Consider the following 26,501-nt stretch of genomic DNA (forward strand, 5'->3'; position numbering starts at 1 on the left):
GACTGTATGCTTAAGCTAAAGAGGAGATGTCAGTAAATGTTTATAGGCCCATGAAATTAGGCCGAGTTCTTTAATGAACTCGTGTGACGTACGTGATGTCAGATCGTTTGGAGCTCCGAGTTGTGACTTTTCACCTCCCTGCTTCAGTGCGTTCAGTGGGTTTCTGGTCAGACTATTCTGAAAAATGCAAGGTCGCTCTTGATTTGTTTCTTAGTCTACAAAAAAAAAAATAAAAGTTCATTTTGTGTGGAAATGAAAAACAAAAACGTATTAAATGCTTATCACCACCTTGTTTATTATGTATGCCATTTTGGGCTGACCAGGTTTTATGCTTTAAATAAGGTGAAAGGGCAGGGTTACGTCACAACTCGGACAGTCTGGGTTGCTTTGTATTGTCCACGTGGTGTTTGCGAGTCGATGACTCAGGTTTGCCGTCTGTCTGAGAGCAGGTGAACGCAGTATGTTGTCCTTCTGGAGTTACCAGGAGATCTCGGCCCCCTGCATCTCATGTTTCACCTCCACCAGGCCGCGCCAGCTGAGTCTTCTCTAAAAGGTTCCTCCTCTCTCTTTTAGCCACATCAACAGGAAGACGCAGTATGAAAATCCTGTCCTGGAGGCAAAGAGGAAAAAGCAACTCGAGCAACAGCCACCTGAAGGTGAGCGGCACGTCACAGGTTGGTTTCCTGTCTTTACAGAGCGTCTCCGTTAGAGTCGTCGATGATTAGCTGCAGGTTCGTTCACAGTCTTGAGGCCGGCCTTCCGGACCTGAACAAACGGACGAGGCTCCGAATTATACTTGTGAAGGAGGAGCGGGAAGTTGACTGATTTTCTACGTATTTGGTCTTCTGAATCTTTGAGTAGAGGAGTTGCAAGAGCTTTTATTGGTCGTCTTTTGGTTTTCGGACCCCCATTATCCAGTTGAGGAGTTGCTGCCTTTTATTTGTGTGGTGCACACGTACGCATAGGTTTATGACAGGTGAAGCAGCGTTTGGTTTGAAGCGATAGACTCGGCATATTGAAAACCGAAATATGTCAATAAAATGTTGCTTTTTAATAATAAAATCAAAAACAAATCTGTGAAATACAGGATAAGACCACCACATCGGATACCCCGAGGCATGTGCCTGCAGTTTGTAGTGGAGGCGACAGAAATTTTTGTTAGGAAACACAGAAAAATTGAGTAAAAGAAACAGGAAATTGACCCAATGCCTCCATTTTAATGACATGATGTGAACAATTACAATGAAGATTTTACTGCGTAGCTTTAAGGTGCAAGTAGAAAGGGTTTGGACCTCAAGTGTACGTCTTCATCATCTCGTTACTCGTGTGTGTGTGTGTGTGTTTTAAATATCTGCCTTACTAACTCTGAGGCACATGACACTGACGAGGAGACCGTTACCGAAGTTCAGTTTTTTAACATCTGTCTGGCTGTTCTTTGATTAAAAGAACAAAACAGTTATAATAAGAAATCAAGAAACGGGCATACCATAAACCACGAGCTGCGATTGTCCACAGGCCCACGTTTATCTTTTACTCATTTAGCTGCCCGTCAGATGGAGGGAGGACTGAAGAGAAGGCCGATTGTGAATTTCACACGGGGCTGAAGTCTGTCAGGAGCCGTTACAGAACACAAGAATAACGACCTGCAGACAGAAGGAAAGACGTGTGCAGCGCCTCTTCACGCGCCAGGCACTCCTGATACTTCTGATGACTCGCTCAGCGCCGCACAGTTACCTGCCCTTTTGATTTCTACGTTGCCCTCTCGCTCTCAGTTGCATGCGCTGCAGTGCTTAACGTCTCTGTGCGTTTCTCCTGTCGTTACGAGCAGTGAGGTGTATCTGAAGCCTTGAGTGCACACGTGGCTCCTCCAGGCATTTGTGAAAACGTTTTGGTCGCCCCCTTGTTTTGAGTGTTCTGTTCAATTCTTCGAACACCGACAGAAAATAAAACAACCTTTATATAAGTCACCACACCAGCACCAGGCCACAATGGCGCTAAAGAAAGCCCCTGATATCTAGAAAAGAAGACGCGTCTTTGACGTTGAAGTCAGCCTTGTTTGTTTCAGTGACCAATGTTACAGCGTAAGCTGAAAAGCACAACACTGAGGGAAAAATCTGAAACTTTCCGTTCAATCTTCAATATCCACACACTTGCCATCGTTTCATGCTCAGATATGAACATGGCGGCACAAACAGACTGAACACTAGTACACGCCAGCCAGGCCCACGTAAAGCGCGCTGATTCTAGAGACGTCCGCCCATTCTGAAGAGTTACACGGTGCCGCCGCAGTAGTGGTGGGATTTGTTTTAAAAGCCATTGGTTCCTGCAGGACGTTGTGTTGTGGTGTGGTTACCACTGACTGACTGTGGTGGCCTGCGCTCATTAAGAAGCCCAGCGCTAAGGAGCTAACGCACATCGGGACGGTCGCTATACCCACGGGATGTTAACGTGCAGGTACCACTGGTCCTTTGTTTTCATCAGAATCTGTTTTTAATAGTAGTGGTTGGTCTTACATTTAAGGTTGTTTTATATTGGAAGCAACACGGCACTATCTGCGGTTATCGGCCATGATGCTCGAGCACACTGTTGGGACGCAGTAATGGTTACCCACGCAGTAAGGCGGTCAATCTGCCAGCACAAGTGTCAGTTCGGAGGTCTTTACAAATGACCACTTTGGTTTGCTTTCTCGTTATGTGCTGCTTAGTGCTGTGGAGCTATAAGAAGTGACCAACGAGGAGTGACAACAAGCGGATCTCATAGTGAATGTAAAAAAAAAAAAAGGCTTTCCTGAATGTGCTTTTGTTTCCAGAATGGATAGAGGACCACTCAACTGCTGGACCCCCGCTTGCTAATTATGCTTCAAACTTCCAGGAAACCTTCAGGGATGGACAGGCCCCTGCTCCGCCATCGCAAAGTAAGAGTAAGCTCAACTGCCTCAAGTTCTTCTTTATTTCTTTTTTTTTTTTTAATGACATTTCCAGCAGAAGTTTGCGTTCTGCGCCAGAAATGAGCAAAAGCCGTAGCCATTGTCTGCTAAATTGTAATTGTATTCTGTCAGCAAACCCTTGAAGGTGGCGTTGTGACGAGCCGTCAGTCACCAAGACACTCTTCTGCCACTCTTGCTCTTGCCTGGCATCAATCGTGTGCCGAGGGTCTTAGAGCCTCAAGTCCGCCGCCTTGCCAATCCCCCCCCAAAGTATTCAGGGAACTAACACGCCAATGTCAGGGTTTTATGGGCCGCTAAGCCCACCTGCCTTGTGTTCTTTCCCTGCTCCTCACATGTGGAGGCCTTGACTGTTGGGCGAGTGTGAAATGGGAACTGCAGCTTCATTGTTGGCGTGTGCAGCGCCACGTTAGACTCGTTAGAAGGTTCATTCATTTGAAGCAAACAGACTCGCTCGCTCTCTGCCTGAGGAAGCCACAATGGCTGCCGTTTTAATTAAGAGCTGTTTTTAGCCATTAAGCGCAGTGATTGTCCCTTTGCTTACCTAGCCTGTCTGTTTAATACTGACCTATTATTTTCTGTCAAAGTGGCTTTTAAAATGCAGGTAATTTGCCGTGAATGAGCGCAGTTAATTAACGTCTACTCTGCGGGACAAACTGTTACTTTCACCTGCACTTGCCCTGCTGTTGACAGCTGAATGCAGGCCTCGGAATAAACTTCTGTGAGGAGAACACGTGCGCCGGGCCTCTCCCATTACAGCAGAGAGAGAGTGAGCGTCTCTTCAACGGGTTGGTCACCTTCCTGGCCTGAGACAGATGACCCCGTCCTAAAGTTTAGTAGCAGACGTCAGTCAGCCTGTTGTACTCCGGCTGGGTTCTCACCTGTCCGCATCTTTATGGCAATTCGCACCACCTGCGCTTCAGAACTGGTCACCCACCTCAAGCTAAGCCTGCTCAGGCCCGGCCAGTACTTGGATGGAAGACCATCTAGAAAATGCTTGGGTAGCTGATGGAAAATGTGTTGGCGAGGCCGGCAGGGGGCGCTTGCCTGTGGTCTGCGTGTGGATCCCAATGCCCCAGTGCAGTGACGAGGACATTGTGCTGTAGACGTGGTGCCATCCTACAAGTGAGACATGAAACTTTGTGTGTGGGCATCTTTCGTAAAGAGTAGGGTGTACCCCGATGTCCTGGTTAAACTGCCCATTCCGGCCCCCTAATCATCCGCTGTCTCTAATTGGCTGACTGTCTCTCACCACTTCACCACCTAACAGCTGATGTGTTGTGAGCACACTGGCACAGTAATGGCTGCTGCCACCTCATCCAGGTGGGCACTAGACATTGGTGCTCTATGTAAAGCACTCTGAATGCTGACAAAAGTGTTATCTAAATGTGATTAATTATTATTGATTAATTATTAGCAGATGTTCTAGATATGTGAAGTTCTGTAAAATTCAGTGGTCCTTAAATTCCACATTTGCACGTAAAACCCTTATCTAACCAAACCACGCTGTCCCCCTGCTCTGGTGGGCTTTGGGATGTCCCTTTTGTTCCCAGGCCAGCCCCACATATCCATCCCAGTTTAGGTGACTTATTCAGAAAATCTAAAATATTTGTCCCGTACTTTCAACCTGATTAATTTCTAGCTCATGTAATTTATGCCATTGTTACTTGTAGATCCTTTCAGGAGCAGTGCATTATGGTTAGTCATCAGTCTCACTGGCTCGGCTCATTAGAGACACACAATTTGACTAATCAGATGTCATGGCGCCCTGGTACGTTTACCTTCGCAGTGTAAGCACCTCGCACATTGAAACATAAAGCCATACCTCAAATGTAAAATGAGGTCGAGAGCCCGAGAACAACCAGCCCAGTGCTCTCTGCTATGGAGGACACTGGACATACTCTGCTTTTGGAGGTTGGAGTGCAGAGGTCAGTGACATTATAGTGACATTTGACTTCTGACTGGCTGAGTATGGCCTTGTGGTAATTCAGGTCACTTGTGTGTCTTGTGCAGGGTGAAGATTATGGGTGGGCATTCTAATGATGATATGGCAGAGAATTCAAAAATATGACAGACAAAAACGCAGTTACAGATACAAGTCTTTATAAGTCAACCAGATGGCCGCACCACCAGCGTGCCAACGCTGTCCTCTTACATCAACTTCCATTGTCGGGAATTGTTTTAGAAAAACACTGAAGCCCCCTTACGGAGTAAATAACACGCGTGGGGTCTCCCTGAAATGAGCTGACACCCGGCACTGCGTGAGCTGCACGTTGTCCCCCTGACAATGGCTTCTTATCTTAAACCGAGCTGAAATGTCAGCGAAAGGCTTTTCTAACTAACGAATGTCACCTTTACCATCAACAGCAAAGCCCTTCTTCACCCGCAATCCTGCAGAGCTCAAAGGAACTTTCATTCACACCAAGCTGAAGAAAAGCAGGAGGGGGTTCGGCTTCACTGTGGTCGGAGGGGACGAGCCTGATGAATTCCTGCAGATAAAGAGTCTGGTTTTGGATGGGCCTGCTGCAGTGGACGGAAAGATGGAGACAGGTATGCTTCCCTACATGGCTGTGAATTATTTAGCGAAATGAGACTCGAGGCCGCTCATGGACGCATGCCTTCCTGATCAATACTCACTTTGCTATTGTGAGATAATGTCTTCTTCACCACCCGCCCTCTGTCACATTTCCATTAAAGACAAAGCTTCCTTTTGCTGCATATGCATTTGGTGACGTTTCCAAAGTGTCACACACATCATCATGTCTCCAGGGCAGGCCAGTATGGCTCAGGGTGTCCTGTTGAACTCTTACATGAGGCGGGTACGGGGACAGCAAAAGGGGGTGATATTCACTACTTGGACATCTCATTGCCAAGCTGTTGCTGCTGTGTCTGGGCAAACCCTGCCAAGGACATGCAGCCCTGGCGCATGCAGCTTCCAATGCAAACATGCCCTGCACAGTCTCTTGGGCTGGGCCTGCATTTGTGTGCCAGCACCACAGGTTCATGCCCTGTCGTTCACTTTCTTTGATATGGCACCATATGTGTAGTGAAACATCTCTAGATGTTTAATGGGGCACACAAGGGTGAAATTTCAAAATGAGAAGTAAAAACTGCAGTGTGTCAAAGTGAAGAGAAGAAGTGGGATAATAAAACTGCGGCCGAAGGAGGGTGTCCTAGCCATCCAGCTATTTGCCCACGTCTCTGACGGCCTTGGGGTTTGTTAGCTCCTAGGTGTCCACCCTGTCCAATGGATTTTTTGATCGTATGAATCCATTTTATAGCACAGTGAGGTGCAAACTATCAGATTATTAAGATCACATTGGTAAGCGTTTTAACACGACAGGGTACTGACCTGTGCCCCCAGTTAGCCTGCTGTCCTCAGAATCCAAAGTGTTTTACTTGTAGATATGAAATTGACACGAAAGCCTGAATAATTTATGTATAGAAAATCAATGCTTAGTCCAGAGCAGGGTCAGGTGGGAGGGTGCTGGAGCCTGCCCCGGCTAGCACAAGGCACAAGGCAGGAACAAACCTTGGAGAGGATGCCAGTCCAGTGCATGGCAAACACACACGGGCCAATAGCCTCGCCAATTCACCAGACTTGCTTGTCATCAGACAGTAGGAGGAGACACAGGCAGACAAGATGGAGAACATGCAAACTCCACACAGGGAGGACCGCCAACCCTGGTGTCCATAGACATTTTTAAAAATATCTAACCTGTACTGGGCCTTAAAATGGAGGCAATGGGGCAGGAAGCACCACTGGAAAAGAAAAGCCTAAAACTTGCCTTCTGAGTTTGTGACAACAAAAGGGATTTGGAAATGATTGTTTTATCCTGGGATTATTTTTTGAGTGCTCAGATAAATATGGAAGTAAATTAAAACAAAACCAACCACGTGGCACAGAAATTATACTGGGATTTGCCATTTAAAAGGATGGCACGCCCCTCAGAGGTTAAAGGTTATTGAGGAAGATAACAAAGTCCTTGAGGTGACGCACGACGGTTTTCTTGTAAAATAGCCGAATCTCATAATTTTGGTGTTCATAAATGACACGTGCAATCACAGGACGCACATCCGTTCCCGACGACTGTCCTGGTTTGAAAAAAATGGACGCATTTGGTACACTTAAGGGGGTGGTTTTCTGGCTTTACCCGTCAATTCCAATATAAAACTCCAGTGAAGGCAAGAAATGTTTAAAAATGTACAGAAGGTGATGGTCTGTGGCACATACAGTATAGGCCGTGTCTGTGAAGAAATAACCGACTGTGACGCTGGATTGTGTGTTTCACCGAAGTTCAGGATATCCCACACATACGACCCATTTGGACAGTGTATACGATATTAGGATCATCATCATTATTATTATTATTATTATTCATTACTTGTATCATTATTATTATTATTATTATTATTATTATTATTATTATTCATTACATTATTATTCTGGCTGCGCTACTGACTTTGTACTTTTAGTGTTTTGCACATTCACAGTAGAAACATCAGATTTAATAAATATGTACTTTTTCAACCCAAAACAAGAAATGCTCTTTACATATTTAAAAAAAAAAAAATGTAACGCAAACAAGTTTAAGCAATGTTAGGGATGATATCAGGTGACCAGTTTTCTCATTCTGTAAATTGTCACACTGTCATGACGAGGCCTAGCTGTGCTCTTCTCAGGTTGTCATTTATCTGTCTGTGTGCCCTCAGATGTGTTGACGTGTTGTCCAGGTTACGCTGTAGCAAAGATCACATGTCTAAACAAACCAGCCGTTCTTTTCCTCCAGTGCCCACTAACTGATGACTGGCCCTGCCTTAACCCGTCCTGTCTTCTGTTCCCCTCTAGGTGACGTTATTGTCAGTGTCAATGACACCTGTGTCCTGGGATATACTCACGCTCAAGTTGTGAAGATCTTTCAGTCAATTCCTATTGGTGCCATGGTGGACCTTGAACTGTGTCGTGGTTACCCTCTGCCCTTTGACCCCGATGACCCCAACACAAGCTTGGTAACTTCTGTGGCAATTTTGGACAAGGAACCGATTATTGTTAACGGACAAGAGAGCTACGACTCGCCGTCTAGCCACAGCAGCCAAACAGGAAATGTGAATGGAATTAAGGAGGTGAGACCCAGCAGCCCCTCGGCGGAGGTGTCGTCCAGCAGCTCCCACGGGTACTCCAGCGACGTTGTTACCTTGGCATCTTCTATTGCCACGCAGCCCGAACTGATAACTGTCCACATAGAGAAAGGTGACAAAGGGTTTGGCTTTACCATCGCTGACAGCCTTGGAGGAGGAGGCCAGCGAGTGAAACAGATTGTCGATTATCCTCGATGTCGCGGTCTCAAGGAAGGAGATATTATAATTGAAGTAAATAAGAAGAATGTGCAGAGTCTCGCTCATAACCAAGTAGTCGACTTGCTGAGCAAATGTCCAAAAGGAAATGAAGTCACACTCCTCGTCCAAAGAGGTAAGGCCTGCGGATTTATTTGATTTGGTAATGAATGCAAATTTCTGATTGGCCAAGGAGGTTTTGCTCTCTTAGTTGGCGTTTTGTGCAGAGATATTGATCTGCCAGCTCTTGGGAAAGCATTCCGGACACTGCAGCTGTTTCTTGCCATTTATGAAGCCTCTAAGTATCTGAAACATTTTGTAGTTAATGTCTGTTTGGGAAGCGGGAGGATTTTGAATAAGCAGGAAGTATGAAATGGCTCTTAGTGCATTAATCGCATTCAGGCTGTTGGTCGGCTTTATTGAACACAACTTGTCTTGCCTTTGTATTTGTGAATTAACTTACCATGTGACACCTGGCAGCTGAGCTGAATTGTACAGCGTGGCAGCAGAGAATCCTCAACAGGCTGGTTTCATCTGCAGTTCAATCCCTTGACCACTAGAGGGGGGACACTGCCTGATATCACAGTGCACTGCACTGCACTGCACAATCATCTCTTCATTTAGCATTAGAAGCAGACCTTTACGGAGACGTTGAATAGTGGCGTTCTTATTGGAGAAACGGAACAAAACTGTGCAGCACAATGCCAATCTGAGAGCAGCGCTACAGGGCATACAGGACAATGGCCATAAGTGGGAACCTGAGTGGGCCTAGTGGGGCCAGGGCCAGGGGTCACTCAGGAGAATGAAACCCACAGAGTAAGGAAAGACAGCTGAGTCTATCTATCTATCTATCTATCTATCTATCTATCTATCTATCTATCTATCTATCTATCTATCTATCTATCTATCTATCTATCTATCTATCTATCTATCTATCTATCTATCTATCTATCTATCTATCTATCTATCTATCGGTGTATTGCTATGGGTATAAAAGACCCCTCAGTCACATTTCTTGACACATTTCTGCTGAATAATTTGTTGGCTGTGTTGGTGTCACAGATAGGATGTGCAACGTTGTTCAGAATGGCACTCAGTTTTGTTTTAATTCTCTCATTTGCTTCGACTTCCTGGGGGTTCAGAGTGTGTGCCATACCTGAGTCTGCCCTTTAAATCAGCATGTTGATATGGTGGGTCGCTCATGAAGTGATGTTACTGGCTGTCACAGAGATGTAGAAGATGTCAAGGATGTCACTTCCCACATTAAAGGAGCTCCGCCTCCTAAGAATAAAAGAGCCTGCTTTGCTCTTTCTTCTCCAGTTCCTCTGTCCAGCCTGTCAATAGTGTGGACCACCTCCACATCCACTCCCTGAATAGTGACTGGACATAGAGACTGTTGATGCCAGTGACCAATAAGTAGTTCCTTGGTTTTGCTGATGTTGACTTGCAGGCCGTTCTCAAAGTTCTCCCCCTGACTCCTCTCCTTATTGGTACAGCCCTGTAAGTGCAGAATCACATGAGAATATCGGCAAATGACGTGACCTGCTGTTCTATTTCTACTGAACATGAAGCAGACAGGCCTGGTCCTTGTGGTGCTCCAGTGTTACTCACACAGTCCTTGAGCCTCATAAATGGTGGTCTGCCCGACAGATGGCCCACCACCCAGGACACCACAGGCTTGTCCACCTGCGTGTCTCTGAGCTCGGCCCTTAACAGGGATGGCTGGATGGTTCTGAAGGCACAGGAGAAATTCAAACCCCTCATCCTCACAGCTTTGTCGAGCTTTGTGGAGCAGATAGATAATTGTATCTTCCACTCCAATCTTTGTCCGATGGGTAAACTGCAGAGGGTCCTGGTGGTCTACTACAGGAGGACTCCCATAGTCCAGGACGAGCCACTCAAAGGTCTCCATGATGTGAGACGTAGATGTCCCTGGTCTGAAGTCATCAGGTGAAGAGGCGCCTGCTTTCTTTGAAACAGGAACAATGCAGGATGTTTTCCAATGCAGTGTCCCTTTCTGAAGCCTCAGTGACAGACTGAACAGGTGACAGAGGACACCACAAGGTTGGTCACCACATCTGGTCCTGCGGTGTTTCCTGCCTGTAGCCTCCTCGGTTGTCTCCTCACTTGGTCTTCATAAACAGTCCGCACTGATGGTAATCGGTGGCCTCATCACTGGCCGTTCAGTTGACCTGTTGATGTAGTAGAGATGATTTGGGGGCGGAGGTGGGGCTGGTCATTGGAAGAAGATGGCAGAGGGAGGGAAGATCTGTTAGAAAACATGTTCAGCGAGTTGGCGTTGTCCACTGCCCCCTTGTCCAGTTGTGTCGTCGTGTTGATTTGGAGCTGCTGGTAGATGTTGCTCTTTATTGACAGGCCGAGTCGTCGCACACAGCAGATCACGTTAATGGCCGTGGTGTTATTGTTTTGTGGCTCTACAGAGTCGTTTGGTTTGACTGCAGCACCGAACGTTCAGAGTGTGGCTTGGAGGCACCAGCAGCAGTACGTCGTTACCTGTCAGCAAAATACGGCGCCATACTGTTTGTTCAACTTGATTTTTGTGGTGAAGGAGCGTTATTTTCCCAAGTTCTATTACTTCACTGTGTTTGTGTCCCCTTACTGTGTGTCTTGCCCTAACTGTTCACGTAAGCCGTGGTACTCCAAACACAAATTGTAAATTACGCAGCGTGCTCGGTCTTCCAGCAGTATGATGACATTATTAGATTGTGTCTGAGGTCCTCTTCTTGACAGACTCACAGTGTGGATAAAGAGTATTGTGACAGTCTCAAGGCCCGGAAATGCGTCTTTACACAACGTTGTAGTAAGGAATGGCAGGGGATTGAAATGGGAGACAGACAGCAAACAGGCAACCAAGAATTCAAAGGGCAAAACGTAAACCAGGAGTCAAAGTCGAAAAGAAGTTGACACCAGAAAATGAACGCGGCACCAGGGCCTATTTGAATAACAAGCCAACAGCCTCCAACAAGAGTCGAAGCGTAGAGTGCCCACCGAGAGAGAGCGCACTGTCAGATCATCACGTATTTATAGAGGAATGACAGTGACGTCAACAGCGTGACGATTGGGGTCACGTAAACTCAAAATACACCACAAAGATGTAGTCCTTGAGTTTAAAAGGCAGACGGAACACACTTTAAAGAAAAGTTCTTGATAGCGCAGCTGTAAATACAGATACACTTTGGCGTTAGGCTGGTGGCAGGGGTTTGGGGTCCCCCCTTTGATGTCTCTTTAGGCCCAAGTGTGGTGTATTTGGGATCCGTCCCTGCTGCTGCAGCTCAGGCTGTGGGCTCACCACATAGAAACGCACGATGGAGGGGCTACAAGTGAGCGGCCCTCTGTATTTGGCGTCCATCGGTCGTGAAGCTGTGTGGCTCTCCTGCACCTTTGCAATGACACATGTGGGTCAAAAGGAGATGGCGTAGAGACGTCTAAATGCAGACCCCATCCGGCTGGCTGCTGTGCACTTCCAGTAACTGAAGTGTTTAACAGTGGCACTTGTTTGGGCTCCTTTCCATATACATGTTTTCTATTTTATTTTGCTCCTGTTTTAGCTCCTATGGCTTATTTATGCCATGAAAGCTGTTTGCTGTTTACTTTGTGAAGCCATTTGGAATTCCGACTGTGGAAGTGAAATCCACCAGCTTACATGGAGCCATCTCAGTGTAACGCCAGCTTATGTGCTTGTCAGGCCGACAGAAGCAACACGTTTAATAAAGTGTGTGCTCCTTTTCTCATCTCTTTTTATAACCTCCGTTTGTTGAGGACCCTCACGTCTAAGGCCTCATTTTGAAAAGCCCCAAAGCAGTTAAAGCAGTTTGTGAAAATCGCGGCTCCCTTTCTGTCCAGTTCAAGTAGCACCATGAGGAATTCAGAAACATGGAGTGTGCGCCGAGCGTTGTGAGGGATCACGTGGCTTCACTGGGATTGTGGGGTTATGGGGTTCGCCCACCGCAAATTGTGGACTGCTTTAAAGCCGATGTGATGTTACGTCACATTCTGCTGACCCTGTCGCTGCATTGTGTGAAATCACAGCAGCAATGTGTCACGTTTTCCAGGGTAGTCGCGCTCGCCCCTTTATCTAACGGCCAATAGCGTGCTGCCTGCCGGCGCGGCACTTTACGGTGATGTCACAGCTGCAGCGAGGTCTGCCGTGATCTCTGCCCTCGAATTCTTTTTTTGTCCATTCTGTTATGGTGTGTAAAATACGAGACATCAGACTGACGAGCACCTTCTGTTTGTGAGCTTCAATACCCACTTACCCCAATTCCTTGTCGCTACGCTCGGTGCATTGGTTCTTTACTCTTGCATGTAAAGAGCCCACCCCTCAGACTGACCTGTTTGGTTTTATCCTAGCCAGTCACAGACTGGGTGGTCTCAGTTGTTAGGTATGTCACATTAGACCATCAGCTTCATGGGAGTGCACCTCCTCCTGGCTAAGATTACATAAATGAAGGCACCGACTAAAACTCACTGGAAATGTCGTCTGCTGTGACGTGGACTTAATGTGCTAAGAAGGGACATCCAGAACGTGACAAACAGGACGCGTAGACCTGAATGTAAATCTCTGTGCGTCGGCGGCCTCAGCCATCACAATCTGATTTCGTGGCCCAGTCACCATCACTGTAATACTTTTTTTGGTTGCCATTAAATCCAGCAGTGCTGCCATTTAGAGTGTCTCATGAAAACAAATATGGAAATAAACGTGTCTGTGTGATGATGTATGGGAGTGTGCGCTCGGTCTTTTGAGGGGCTGCTCTCTTTGTGATTCATTGTGGTCAAGACGGGGATCACAGAGTAAGAAATCAACACGAGTCAGGTTATCATTACCGCCGGGCGATGCCAGATGAAGGTTCGGCTCCTGCGGCTTGGTGCCCGTCCTGCAACCTTAAATTCTACATAGCGCCCTTTATAAAAGAAATGAGAGTACAATTTGGTAGCGGGGTAATTTGAAAAGGACTGCAGGGTGGGCAGACATTTGGACAAGTCAGAGAAGAACAAAGAAATGAAATGAGACCGAAAATGAGAAGTCGTGTTTTAAACCTTCACTCCCGCCTCCTTGTAAGTAAGCAGATTAGACGATTTTACATTCAGTCCCTGTTTAAAAATAAAAAATAAAAAAAGAGCAACGCAAACACAAATCTGGGAGGCTTTCAGAAAGTGGCACCTATTTTCCTTCCTCCACGTAATTGCTCCTTTAAGTTTTCTGGTTTTTTTTTTCTCCGTCTTTCATGTTAGGCCATCTCCAGCAATTTCACAAAGAGCCAATTAGGCATCTGGCTTTCCCCTGCGATGCGAGTCCTCGGCCCGAGCAGAACTCTAATTGGCTGACTTGGGCCTCGTCTCGCTTCACCTCTGTCGGAGCTGCCAGAGCCGCACACTTGAAGCTGCTGCACTCTTTTCATTAAGCCCGGCCTGCTGTCGGTGGTGGCGCCTCCACCGAATTGATTACACTTCTGTGGGACGTGGAGGAGGCCAAAGGTGCAAAAATTAGTAAATAAAGCGAAGCCTGAATTGCAAACAGCTTGGAAGGAAAGGTCAGCCGTGCTGTGAGAAAGGTGCTGAATGAGGGGCTGGAGTCACCCGTTTGGTTTTTGCTTCATGCAGACCCCCTGTTGCAAAGTCCTTCTTAAAGTCAGATGATAGGGAGGTCCGGATACCCAGTCGGAACACTCGTAATAAACCATCCATGATAACTGGACCTTATCACACCACTGTACTGGCACAAGGCTCAGAACGAGGGACAGACGGGCCTCCAAGTAGAAATCAGTTCAATAGTAAACCAAATAAACTGATTTGCTAGGCAGGCGGACACACTCTCAAGGCATATGTGCAAGAAGGAGAGTTTGATGAGCAAATGAACCTGAAAGCACGGCAACAGCCCCCATCGTGGCCACTTTAAGACAAAAAGACGCGACAGAGGTTTGGGGCAAGTCCACGGCCCCCTGTCGTGAAAAGAAATCAAAAAAAGAAACAATCTTTTTACATAGATTATAATAACGTCTTTTCAGATGTCAGTCCAATGCAGAGCTAACTCAAACATGGCCGACCTTCCAGGAAGGGGCGGGTCCAGGAGGACAGATAATGGAAGTGACGTCAGAGCTGGCATGGCTGTCAATCTTCTGTTCTATTGAAAACAAAAATGAACATCCAAAAAATAACTGTGTTCACCCCCGTTAATACGACACATCGCTGGGGCAGCCAGTTGGTTTTAGAAGTCACATGATCAGTTGAGTGGTGATCACCTGACTTGGGTTTGCGAATTGTGAGAGTAAAATGAACGCAGAAAAATATGTGGGAATCCTGGAGGAAAACTTGATGGGAGTCTGAAAGAGGCCTGTGCCTTCAGAGAAGACGAGAAGCCGAAGTGATGCAGGGATGGTGTCAAAACGACGACGTAAATGTCGTGGCGCCCTCCTCCTCCTCAGATATTCACTTGGCTTCAGCGGAGGCAGGATTTGAGCTAAAGCTTCTCGATTACACAGCAGAAGGAGAACTGCCGTGAAAACTCCACACAGACATCAGGCAGGCTGGGATTTGAACCCGAGACTCTGGGGCTGTCCAGGAGCTGCAGAGCTAACCACTGTGCCACCACTCTGTCCACAAGAACTCGGCATACATCTCCTGTATCTGCCATTTTTTCATTTGTAATGAGAGGATATCATTTATAATAATGTGATTCGGACAGTTGTGCCAGAGGAAGGAGTTTGGGGGATAAAAAGGAATTTGGGGAGCTTTGTGTGAATTTAAAGGATTGAGAAGCCGCATCTCTGCCGTTAATGCATTGGCAGTCCTGATAGATGTTCTTGGCATTGGCGTCAGACAGCTTGGAGAGGTGGCTGAATTCGTGAACCCCCCGAGGAGAGACGACTCCCAGCCTGGAGCTTACAGAGAAATGGATCAAGTGGGCAGCATCCCAGTTTACAAAACGGTGCTCTGCGTCAGGCCTGGGAGGGGCAGCCGTCTTAGGCAGTAACAGAATTTAAAGTGTTTGTTGGTCCTTTGAGAGGACGTTCCGAAAGTGTGCAGCTTTAGTCTTACTACCTAGCATCAAAACGTTGGAACAGATGCCCGGTGTATCCTCGCCACCAAACTACATCCAGCCCTCCATTTATGAAAAACTCCTCTCGAGGCCAACTCTCGGAATTTGAAGACCTCATCACCAGTAGTTTTAATGGGGGGCAAAAAAGAATGTGTGTGTTCGTGAGTCCCAAAATGGACACCCCTTCTTCCCAAAACATGTCCAGATTCCATTAGAATGGCCATCGTCCCTTCAGCAGTTAACAGGAGCTGTCCAAGCGTTTCCCTTCATCGATGACTCAATAGCCCGCCTGCTTGCCGGCTTCCATTACGTTTGACGCAGCGCACACCTCCATTGGCAGGCTTGGATTCTTATTGTTTGTGTGCACAGCATTTGTCCTTTCATTTAAAAAAGCAGCAGCAGAACAGTAACAGCACAATAAAGATGAAAACAAAGGCCATCAACGTCACACTCTCTGAACAAACAGACCTGGTGGCCACCGCAGTGAGTGACTGAGCGGGTGGGTGGGTCTGGTTGTGTGTGTGGCTCAAGGTGGCACATTCTGTGAGCTCCTTTGCTTCACCGTCCACGTCTCCTGCCTCATTTCTGCCTTCCACTGCAGCGGGAAGACGAGAGGCGCCTAAAGAAAGAGGCCCATCTCATGGTGCGTGTGAAGGATTTTAGAATGTCACTGTGGAAAAGGCACTATATACAGTAAAATGACGTAATTCATGACTTCACCTCGGTAAATCACTTCCTTTGCCAGTGCTCCCATATGCAAAGCCATGTCTTGTTCTTGGGACAGCGCCTTCTTAGTCAGTGCCTTCATATCGTGACACAGGCTGACAACTGATGCTGGACCTGTGTGACACTTAGTCCATAGATGTCCCAGAGGTGTTTTTTTTTTACTTTTGGTTGTCACTGTCTTCTGGGCACTACAGTATGTCAAGGAAAAAAAATAAGATGGGGAAGTGGGTGAGATGGTTCTTTATTTTGTAGGAATGGGTCAAAACCTCAGCCGTAGCGCTGCCAAACACAGATGATCCTTTATTATGCCAGCCTTACGTTTGTTTGTTTGAGCTCCAAATCCCACATGCACCACAGTATGATTTCCATATTTTTTAGAGGAGAAGAAGGTAACCAATGCACAAACAACACAATGCAGGCAAGCAAAGGTCTTGCTTCTGACTGTTACATTGGCCAGAATGGATTCATCCCGCTTCCATGAGACTCCACGGCCCTGTCTGACCAGTGCGTGAATGACTGGATGCCAGGAGGTCTTCCATCTATGAAAAAAATCAAGCTAGACAGCAGTTAGTAATTACAGACCAAACTGTCAGCCGTATGCTTCACAGTCATTTACTTCAGCAACTAGGAGATGCCACTGCTGGAGACGGAATCGTCGGCCTTGTCCTTCACAGCTGCACATGTTAGCCACCAGGGGGCCACACTGCTGAGGAAGTGGACTGTCAGCCAGGTACTTTCCATTTGCACACTGTAGCCACTAGGGGGCCTTGCTGCTGAGGGGTGAGGTCAGCCTTGCGCTTTCCATTTGCACACCTTACCAGCACGGCCTGCTCCCTGGCTCGACTCCTGAAGCGCTTGACTCATCCTTAGGTTGTTGGCAATTTTTGATATTTTGTTTTATGGTCAGAGGTCCCCCCAGGTTTCTTTTTTTTTTTTTTTTTGAATGCATCACCAGTAATATTTTTAGATTGAATTTATTCTATTTAGAGAAATGGAAACCCCAGGCTGTGATGATTGGAAAACTGTCACGAAAAGGTCATTCTGTCTGAAAAGCACCTCCTGCCACTTATCGTTTGCTTCTTCTTGGCCAAGCCTGCAGCCCCTGACGATTTGCTTTTAGATTCTCCCCAGAAATCCTCAGTGTGCTGAATTTGAGCGCACAAGTCTTTATAGAGCACCTCACTCCAAGTCCTTTGTCCTTGTTAAAATGAAAGGAAGAGTATCACTACTCGACTCTCAAACAATCAAAGCTTACTGTGTAGAGCACAGAGACCAGAAAATTCATAGAAAAGAATTAATCCCAGGGACATTTTGGGATGCCCATACAAAGATGGCACATTTCCTTGTATTGTGACATTCATGTCCATAATAATAATATTTGACTTTATTTGCCATTTATAATTTTTTTGCATTAGAAATGTATCACTTTTCGCACACCCCTACTTCCTCTCCAAAGACACACGGAGAAGCTTGGAGTCCGAGGGCAGGGTCAGCGCAGCAACCCTGGTGCAATTGCAGGTTAAGGGCCTTGCTTGAGGGCCCAGCGGAGTAGCATTCCTTCTGGCAGTGCCAGGATTTGAACCGGCAAACTTCTAGCCAGAGAGTCAGCACTCTGCACGTGTTGTGGGAATATGCAGCGGTTGTAGCAGAGCCGAGTTCCAGCCGGGCTAGAAAGCAAAGCTCAGGCCTTTAGATAAACGGCTCGCCTAAGCCGACGACTGCCTGCTGTTAGCCACAGTACCTTGAAGTGGAAGTGCAAATCCTAAGGTTTGGTCCTCCCCATCTACTAAAGTCACGTGGTGTCAATAGCAGTGCCCGGTTGCATTGTGGGTACTGACTAAAGACTTTGATGTTATTGAGCTCTCACGTGCTTCTCATCTGATCTCCAGTTTACTAGAAAGCTGTGCCCTGGTTTAAGAAGTGGAGTAGGGGTGCTAGTAGTTTGGGAAAGCAAAATGGCAACACACCTGTGTGCGCTCTCAAGGACCACGCAACTTGAGGCTGACATAGTCGGGGAGCAGCAGCTCCCTTTGTCAGACTCTCTTCATCACCGTGTCTGATGCACTTAACACAGTAAGAGTTGGCACGTTTTCATGCGCCTCAAAAACCCAGTAAACCATATAAACCCGTGTTCTGGTTAACAGAGGAACGTCTCTTCACGAATGACCCAGTGAGTTAATAGACAGATGTTGTTGGTTTCCATTTATGTTTAACCAGACTCTGCCGTGTTCTCTGTGTCTTTTAACAAGTCAGTTCTGTAATCGGCATCATCTGTGCTTGTAATTTAGCTGATGATCGTTCACAGCACCCTGTGCCCGCACTCCGTGAAGATAACTTGAGTTGTATTGTATGTGGCCATATAAACCCTTAACCGGGTCACAGTTAAAGATTTGTCGTATGCTTGTGACCGTTGCACTCTCTTCTCCTGCTTAGCTTCGCTCTCGCTTTAAGTGGCCACAGCTTGAAGCATCCAAAAGACAAACTTCCTAAGGTAAATCCCTGGCCGACCCCATTATTTCTTTTCCTGGCTGAAATTCTCTGTCTGAGTATTTTATGAAATCGCGGCGGCACAATCACAAGAGCAGGGCTGGTGTGACACGTAATGAAGTAATGAGTAACATGACGTCATACTTGTCTGCATTGTTACTGTTAGCACAACAGCGCTTGGGTGTAAGGCAAGAAGCACATGCACTGCTATGGAGGTCCTTGGCAGGGCTCAGCCACACAGCCCAGCAGAAATCTGAGAGTAAAGCGTCACTGTGACTAAACAAGAAAGTGATCACAGGCGTCACACTTATTTTCAGACTTAGTGGCCCATGATGACGTTTAACTCTTTTTTGCACAGTTCAGTGACGTCAGAGAGTTCCAGAAGATGGCGCGCGCATGTAAATGTGGATTGTTAAGAAGCACAATAACAGGATTCTGCCTTCACTGGATTGTTCACCTTCTCCCAGTTACCAGTGTGTGTGTAAACACAATCGGAATTGTTGATGCCACTCCTTGGCATTGTAAAGATGGTAAAGACGGCAGCCTGTTTGCATTTCACGGTGACAGCTGTAGGACAAGGCGTCAGTATCCCCACTCGGTTGCTTTTCATTTGTAGCCCCCGTTTTCTTAAGAAGCTGTGAGCAGTCGGCGACTCCATCATAGCGCACTGCAGCTTTGGCCCCAGTATTTACTTCAAAATGCGTTTTCCACCAAGAACACTAGGACAGAGTTGCAGACTTGCTCAGAGCACATCTCACACAAATGTGTCTTAGGATTTGCTCAAAGATCTGCAGACACGTCGGACGAGATACCAAGTGCCGTGGTAGAGAGGAGGACTTTAGGGACCGTCCGATCTTAACTTGATGTTATTTTGGAGAATCTTGGTAAACAGGATGGACGATCTTTATGGACTGAATAGCCTGCTCTTGTCACAATGGTTCTAACATTCTAAAAATGTTCATACAGCCACCAGCACTGCCATTCAGCACATTAATTAGCTCTAAAAAACGAGGCCATCTTGTGATACTTGGGAGATCTGAAACTGTGCTGAAACATCTTTAGGGATTTGTGAAATCTGTCACTGCTAGCAATCCCTGGTCATGTCCTCCAGGCACTGAAATCCAGAGACTGTTTTGAAGTGTGATGTACCCTCCGACTTGAAGTTCTGTAGTCTGAAGTCGGCCTGACTTCACTTATCAGTGCATGCGATTCGCACGTGCCGAGCTTAGTGTATGCTTTGTTGCTGTGGTGTTTGACTTGTATGTTACTTTGGTAGAAATGTTCTTTAGATGCATTCAATATCCATTAAGGGCTTGTAGCACATATCAGGCCATTGGTGTGGGGCCTGATGAATGCTGGGATGCCCTGATTTTGAATTTTCGTTTCTGCTGTCTCTGTCTCCCTGGTTAACCTTTGGTTAATGAGGATATTTTGCTCCACATCTCTGTACACCAACAGGCTTCTTCTTGATATGTCATCAGCGATGTTTATACCAATTAGCTTTCCCCAGAAAGCCTCGGCTGGACTGCTCAGTAACCGTTCCCATGGTTTCCTTGGTCAATTGGAAAGTATGAAGAGAGGTGAAAAAAATTAAACTCACTCAAGACGAAAGTTAAGGCAAAATGAATCTTCTTTGACATTTTATTCTTTTGTAATTGTAGATAATGGCCAGAGCTGTAGCTTTGGACTTGAAGTAAGTCTGATTTTCTAGGGTGTCTAGCAGTGATGAGGATATTTAAGATGTAAGGTAACCCCAGTCCTTCTACTGACATTCTTTAGGCCCTTGAGATCGGCGCATGCAGTTTGACTTTGGATTCGACCAAAGCAAACAAATGTTACTTGAATTTGGCCGCTGTGTGAATCAGTCTTCGGTGCCACTGCACTTTCCACTGTCCTGCGTTTGAACCCCACGCTCGGTGTTCCTCCCAGATCCTGAACGAGACTAAGTGGGGTTTGAGAATGCTCTGTTTTTAATGGGAGTTTGAGCCTCTGACAACACAAGATCTGCTTCATTGAGGGCCGACTGTCAAGACACCAGTCAATTTTAATCTGCGCAGATGTCAATTGTTGTGGGGGATCAGTGCTGTTGGGTCCAAACTCAGTACACGCTCTGCATGTGGCAAGTATCTGTGATTTCCTGAACATGAAGGCTGCTTGGCCAATGTCCAGGAGGTGCACCCCTCTGAAGCTTAGTAGAGGGGTCTTGTGAGGAGTAGTAGACTCTATGGAAGTGACACTTGGCTGATGAGCCAAGAGACACTGAATGAAAGCTGGGGTGAGAATACCAGGTGGGTGTATAAAGGGTTATGGAGTGAGATGAAGATGAACGCTGAGCTGATGGTTTGGGCATGAGGGGTAAAGACTTTTGTACCAAAATGGAGGTGGAAGGAATGAGAGCAAATGTGATTGGAGGAAGTGGTGATATGAATAGAATGGATCTTGCTCCAAAGGTGCCCAGAAACACCCAGAGTGATCTGGAGGACTCGCGCTAAGGTGATGGTGAAATGATATGAGTACCCTGCAGCTATTGTGAGGCCAACAGCTTTGAATTCCATAGTTAATGTCAAAGCTGTGGCTGTGGGGTACAGCAGTCATTTGGAGGGAGAGCAGCGATTGCGAGACTTGTGTTTATGGGGGTCTGCAGTTACTAGGGCTTTTTAGAGATGAGAGGTCTAAAGGCAGCTGTGGTCACTAAGTGGGCTCATCACGTCCCACTTCTTGGTCAATGGCAGGGTCTACGCTCCTATCAACTGCTGTATGCGAGTGAAGCTTTGAAGGGTGAGAACTCCTGTCGAGTGACCCCCTGGTCTCCTTACCTTATGGTGTCATTAATACCTGAGCTGCTTGTGAATGAACATGTCAGACAGTTACAGTTGTCCGCTATTCTGTCTCCTGTTAAAAGGCCTGCTCTCGTTCCTGTCTGAGCGGCACACGTTAAGCTCCTTTTGGAATGTGTCTTCATTTCGCTCTGCCTTGACAGATGGGCTGGCCTGTCGGAGGTGTTTTTTTCGTGAGGGTCTGTATACACCCAGTGCATGTGATAATCTTCCTGTTAATTGGTTCCATTTAGAGTCTGCTGCTTGGACATATTTCAGACTGACCTGTGGTGCTCTTCACCATAGCAACTGGCAAGGCATTAATCTGATGTCAGTATGGGATGGACAGACTTAATTAGACTCTGCCTGATTGCTTTATGTCCTCCTCAGGTATGCTGGGTCTTCCCATTGCAAACTGGGATTTCCGTTTGAGTTGTATCCATTTGAATGGTTGCCAGACGGGTAGGCCTATGCCTGCCAGTCGGATGAGTGAGCCGAGTCCTGAAAGGTTTTGTTTTGTAAACTTCTTGCTTTCTGCATTGGTGGACCTTGTTGGCCTCTTTTTGATTTTAAAAGCAGCAGTCAGCTGCATGAGGTTTCGATCTCCCTAAATGTTGATGTCCATCAGTATTACTTTTGAGATGCTGGTGCCATGCTCGTCTTTGGCTAAGTGACGTACCTGCAGGTCACTTCTGACGTATGGATGTTTGTTGACTGGCAGGTCTTGATTAAAACCTCATCATTCGTCATGGTGTCTCAACAGAAACTCTGAGCTCAGTAGCAGCCTTTTAGTGATCTCAACAAGAACATACAATGGTGTTAGTATTCTCACAAAGCACAAAACAAGCCACATTTTCAGGGTAATCTTATTTCTGATCATTTGATTGTTGAAAACACAGAGTGGCAGCCACTGTAACTCAGCACTGAGTGCCCCTGCTGCTGGTCCCGCTAGGCCTGGTCTTTAGTTCTTTAAGCCAAATAAGGTGCGTGGAAGGAACGCCATCTTACTCCAGCAAAGGATTACCCTGGCATTTATAGGCATCTTCACCTCTCGTCCAGACACCTAGCACCAGTTGGGCAGCACTTACTCAGACTCTGCCAATGACACCCCAGGGACCCTCACATCTCCTTCCGTTTACTTCTGATGTCTTGTGTCCTTGGCCTTCATTGTGCTTTATGATCAGGTCTGGACCCCTGACCTGAGCGGTGGCCCGGCTACCTTTTGTCCCCCTCGTTTGCTCAGTTATTTAGCGGTTGATTTCAGTCCCACAGCTCATGTCTGATTTTAGTCAGCAAGCTGCTGTGTGTGTTTTACCCTTTCTCAAAGTTAAGCAGTCTCTTTGTAGCTTTTTTGTCTCATTTAACCAGAATTGTTAATTATCGTGAAAAGTTTAGCTGCTAATTAACACTGAATGGCAGAGGGTGCAAACAACATGGGGGTAGTTTCTGTTTACACCTGTGCGTATTCATCATCAGGCAGCTTCTTGGTAAGAACAGAAACTGCCAACAGCTGTGCACATTTCATGCCAAACTGAATCTCTGCAACATTCTCAAGCAGCAAACTTGCTTACAGTCCTGCTGTGACTTTAAATAAATTAAATGACAACGTGGGCAACTTGTGGCAAAATTCATTCTGCATTCCTGCTGCTGCTCTTTCTTCTCGTTATTACCGTTTTTGTAGATCGACCCATTTTCCAAACCTGCGTAATTCAATTCTAGAGTTGTGAGGAGCTGAAGCCTAACCCCATTGGCATGTGACAAGGCACACTCATGCAGTAACCAGCCGATGTCACGCACATGTCTTCAGAATTTAGGGGGGCAACAGTGGACACCGGGAGAATCGTGGAATCTTCATTTGAGCCCCTTCCTTTGAAGGTGTGCAGCAGCATCGTCACTTTATCAGACCTGCTTCACCTCACTGTAGAGTGGCCAGAGCCTATCCGGGCAGTGCAGGTAGGTGCAGGGCAGGAATCAAGCAAGCAGCTGACCTCGGGAAGGGGGCCAATCCATCATAGGGCACAAACACACACAAAATCATGGACATTCTAAGTGTGAATTCTGCCATTTATGTGGTGAAGACATTAAAAAAAAACTCCTTTGGGTGCAGATTTTGAAAGTTAAACTTCTGAGGCCCAGCAGCATTTTGGCCAACTGTGAACAACTGGTAACAGAGGCATCACAAGGACGACAGTGCTAGTAATACACAGTACAAACTGCAGAGCGCCACACAATGTCCTCTCCGCCATCATGACTAAAATGGGCATTGTTAAGCAGACTTGGTATTTTGAATCCAAGTTCTCAGAGTTCTGCCATCACGGCGATGTCAACCAGCCAGCGGTGCCAGTCGGGGTATAAACCTCAGGAGTTCACTGCAGCCACCTTTCTCTGTCATTTCTGATCTGGAGACCAAAGCAGCCATTCATCTCCATCTCCATCGATGCTATTTAGGTGACACTTGTGACCACACAGCTGTATTGTGCCAGTTAACGGACTCTGGAGAGGGTTTGGCATTTAAAATGGCTGGTAGGCCTTTTCCTAATCGAGTTGTGTGTCTTTATTTTTGTGAATCTGCAAACCAGGAGCCCTTAGGCCTTCGTATGTGTTCTGCATTTGCTGTCTCACAGATCGCAATGCCTGATACTTTGTCACACATAATAATAAAAATAGTAACCACAGGGAGACGTTACAATAAGAAATGGTTTTACAATTGAAGGCACAAATGGGAGAAACTATTAAAATTAATCATTCATTCAGTACAAATACAGCACATCTGCAAGGAAAGAAACAATTCTGGACTGACAGATGATATGAAGAAATATAGAAAGGTGACATTAAATGAAGTGAGGGGTTGTGTAAGATAGGAGTTTGTGTTGGAGGAAGAAAGGAGATCATTGTTTTAGGGAAAAAAAAGAAAATTGGCAAAACCTGTGAGTTGATTTGGTCTGCGAGCTCCATGTGCACCGGCGGCCTGACTGGTGGTTGGTTGCTCCCTGCACCTCTGAGCTGCATATGTGTGTTAAGTGATAGATAGGTGGACACATACATGTTTTGTTTTTTGTGATTCATTTTTTATGGAAACACAAAGCAAAAACTTTAGAGGGGAATTCAAGCCGTTATGACAGGAATTACGATAAGGTAAAACCCCATGATCAGTGCCCACCTCACCACCCCGCTACATCAGAATTGATAGCGACAACAAAAGAATAAAGGAGCCCACCAGGACCAGCAAGTGATCTCATGAAGAACAAGAAGAGCTAAGGTTTAGGGTTTCAGCCAGGACCTGGGCACACCACACCATGCCGTACCCGTGTACTTGCCAATATAAGAGCCAGGTGCCCCATTGACTACTCCAGAAGAAACAAATGTAATTTTATTAAGAAACTCAAAAGGAAATCAACAGGCCAGAACAAGAAGCAGTTCACATGTACAGTGCATCCTGAAAGTATTCACAGCGCTGCATCACTTTCTCCACATTTTCTTATGTTACAGCCTTATTCCAAAATGGATTAAATTCATTTTTTTTCCTCAGAATTCTACACACAACACCCCATAATGACAACGTGAAAAAAGTTTACTTGAGGTTTTTGCAAATTTATTAAAAATAAAAAAACTGAGAAATCCCATGTCCATAAGTATTCACAGCCTTTGCTCAATACTTTGTCGATGCACCTTTGGCAGCAATTCCAGCCTCAAGTCTTTTTGAATATGATGCCACAAGCTTGGCACACCTATCCTTGGCAAGTTTCGCCCATTCCTCTTTGCAGCACCTCTCAAGCTCCATCAGGTTGGATGTGAAGCGTCGGTGCTCAGCCATTTTAAGATCTCCAGAGATGTTCAATCAGATTCAAGTCTGGGCCACTCAAGGACATTCACAGAGTTGTCCTGAAGCCACTCCTTTGATATCTTGGCTGTGTGCTGAGGGTCGTTGTCCTGCTGAAAGATGAACCGTCACCCCAGTCTAAGGTCAAGAGCGCTCTGAAGCAGGTTTTCATCCAGGATGTCTCTGTACATTGCTGCAGTCATCTTTCCCTTTATCCTGACTAGTCTCCCAGTTCCTGATGCTGCCACCACCATGCTTCACTGTAGGGATGGTATTAGCCTGGTGATGAGCGGTGCCTGGTTTCTTCCAAACGTGACGCCTGGCATTCACACCAAAGACCAGAGAATTTTGTTTCTCATGGTCTGAGAGTCCTTCAGGTGCCTTTTGGCAAACTCCAGGCAGGCTGCCATGTGCCTTTTACTAAGGAGTGGCGTCCGTTTGGCCACTCTACCATACAGGCCTGATTGGTGGATTGCTGCAGAGATGGTTGTCCTTCTGGAACGTTCTCCTCTGTCCACAGGGGACCTCTGGAGCTCTGACAGAGTGACCATTGGGTTCTTGGTCACCTCCCTGACTAAGGCCCTTCTCCCTCGATCGCTCAGTTTAGATGGCCGGCCAGCTCTAGGAAGAGTCCTGGTGGTTTCGAACTTCTTCCACTTACGGATGATGGAGGCCACTGCGCTCATTGGGACCTTCAAAGCAGCAGGAATTTTTCTGTAACCTTCCCCAGATTTGTGCCTCGAGACAATCCTGTCTCGGAGGTTGACAGACAATTCCTTTGACTTCATGCTTTGTTTGTGCTCTGACATGAACTGCCAACTGTGGGACCTTCTATAGACAGGTGTGTGCCTTTCCAAATCATGTCCAGTCAACTGAATTGACCACAGGTGGACTCCAATTAAACATCTCAAGGATGATCAGGAGAAACAGGAGGCACCTGAGCTCAATTTGGAGCTTCATGGCAAAGGCTGTGAATACTTATGTACATGTGCTTTCTCAATTTTTTTATTTTTAATAAATTTGCAAAACCTCAAGTAAACTTTTTCATGTTGTCATTATGGGGTGTTGTGTGTAGAATTCTGAGGAAAAAAATGAATTTAATCCATTTTGGAATAAGGCTGTAACATAACAAAATGTGGAAAAAGTGATGCGCTGTGAATACTTTCCGGATGCACTGTAGAATAAACCTAAATGGAACCTTCCCCACCACCTTGTTCCATGTCCTGTGCCATACCACCAGAAACTGCAGCACTGCCAGCAGACCAGACCACTGCACCCACATCAAAAAAAAGATTATAGAGTTTGGAAGTATCAGAA

The 26,501-nt window shown here is 46.3% G+C and overlaps 1 protein-coding gene across 15 annotated transcripts in view; it reads left to right on the plus strand.

The window, feature by feature from the left end:
* Positions 1–26,501, plus strand: part of magi1b (membrane associated guanylate kinase, WW and PDZ domain containing 1b) — a 282,325-nt gene that overhangs the window by 210,526 nt on the left and 45,298 nt on the right. For 9 of the 15 annotated variants that reach the window (XM_039770833.1, XM_039770828.1, XM_039770824.1 and 6 more), the window contains 4 exons: positions 574–674; positions 2,810–2,920; positions 5,312–5,494; positions 7,794–8,414. In XM_039770833.1, coding sequence (XP_039626767.1) covers positions 574–674; positions 2,810–2,920; positions 5,312–5,494; positions 7,794–8,414 — 1,016 coding nt within the window. The remainder of the gene's footprint in view (positions 1–573; positions 675–2,809; positions 2,921–5,311; positions 5,495–7,793; positions 8,415–26,501) is intronic. The other 6 variants (XM_039770835.1, XM_039770826.1, XM_039770827.1 and 3 more) reach the window with 2 other exon arrangements.

This window comes from Polypterus senegalus, chromosome 12 (assembly GCF_016835505.1).
Source record: "Polypterus senegalus isolate Bchr_013 chromosome 12, ASM1683550v1, whole genome shotgun sequence".
Lineage (NCBI taxonomy): Eukaryota > Metazoa > Chordata > Cladistia > Polypteriformes > Polypteridae > Polypterus > Polypterus senegalus.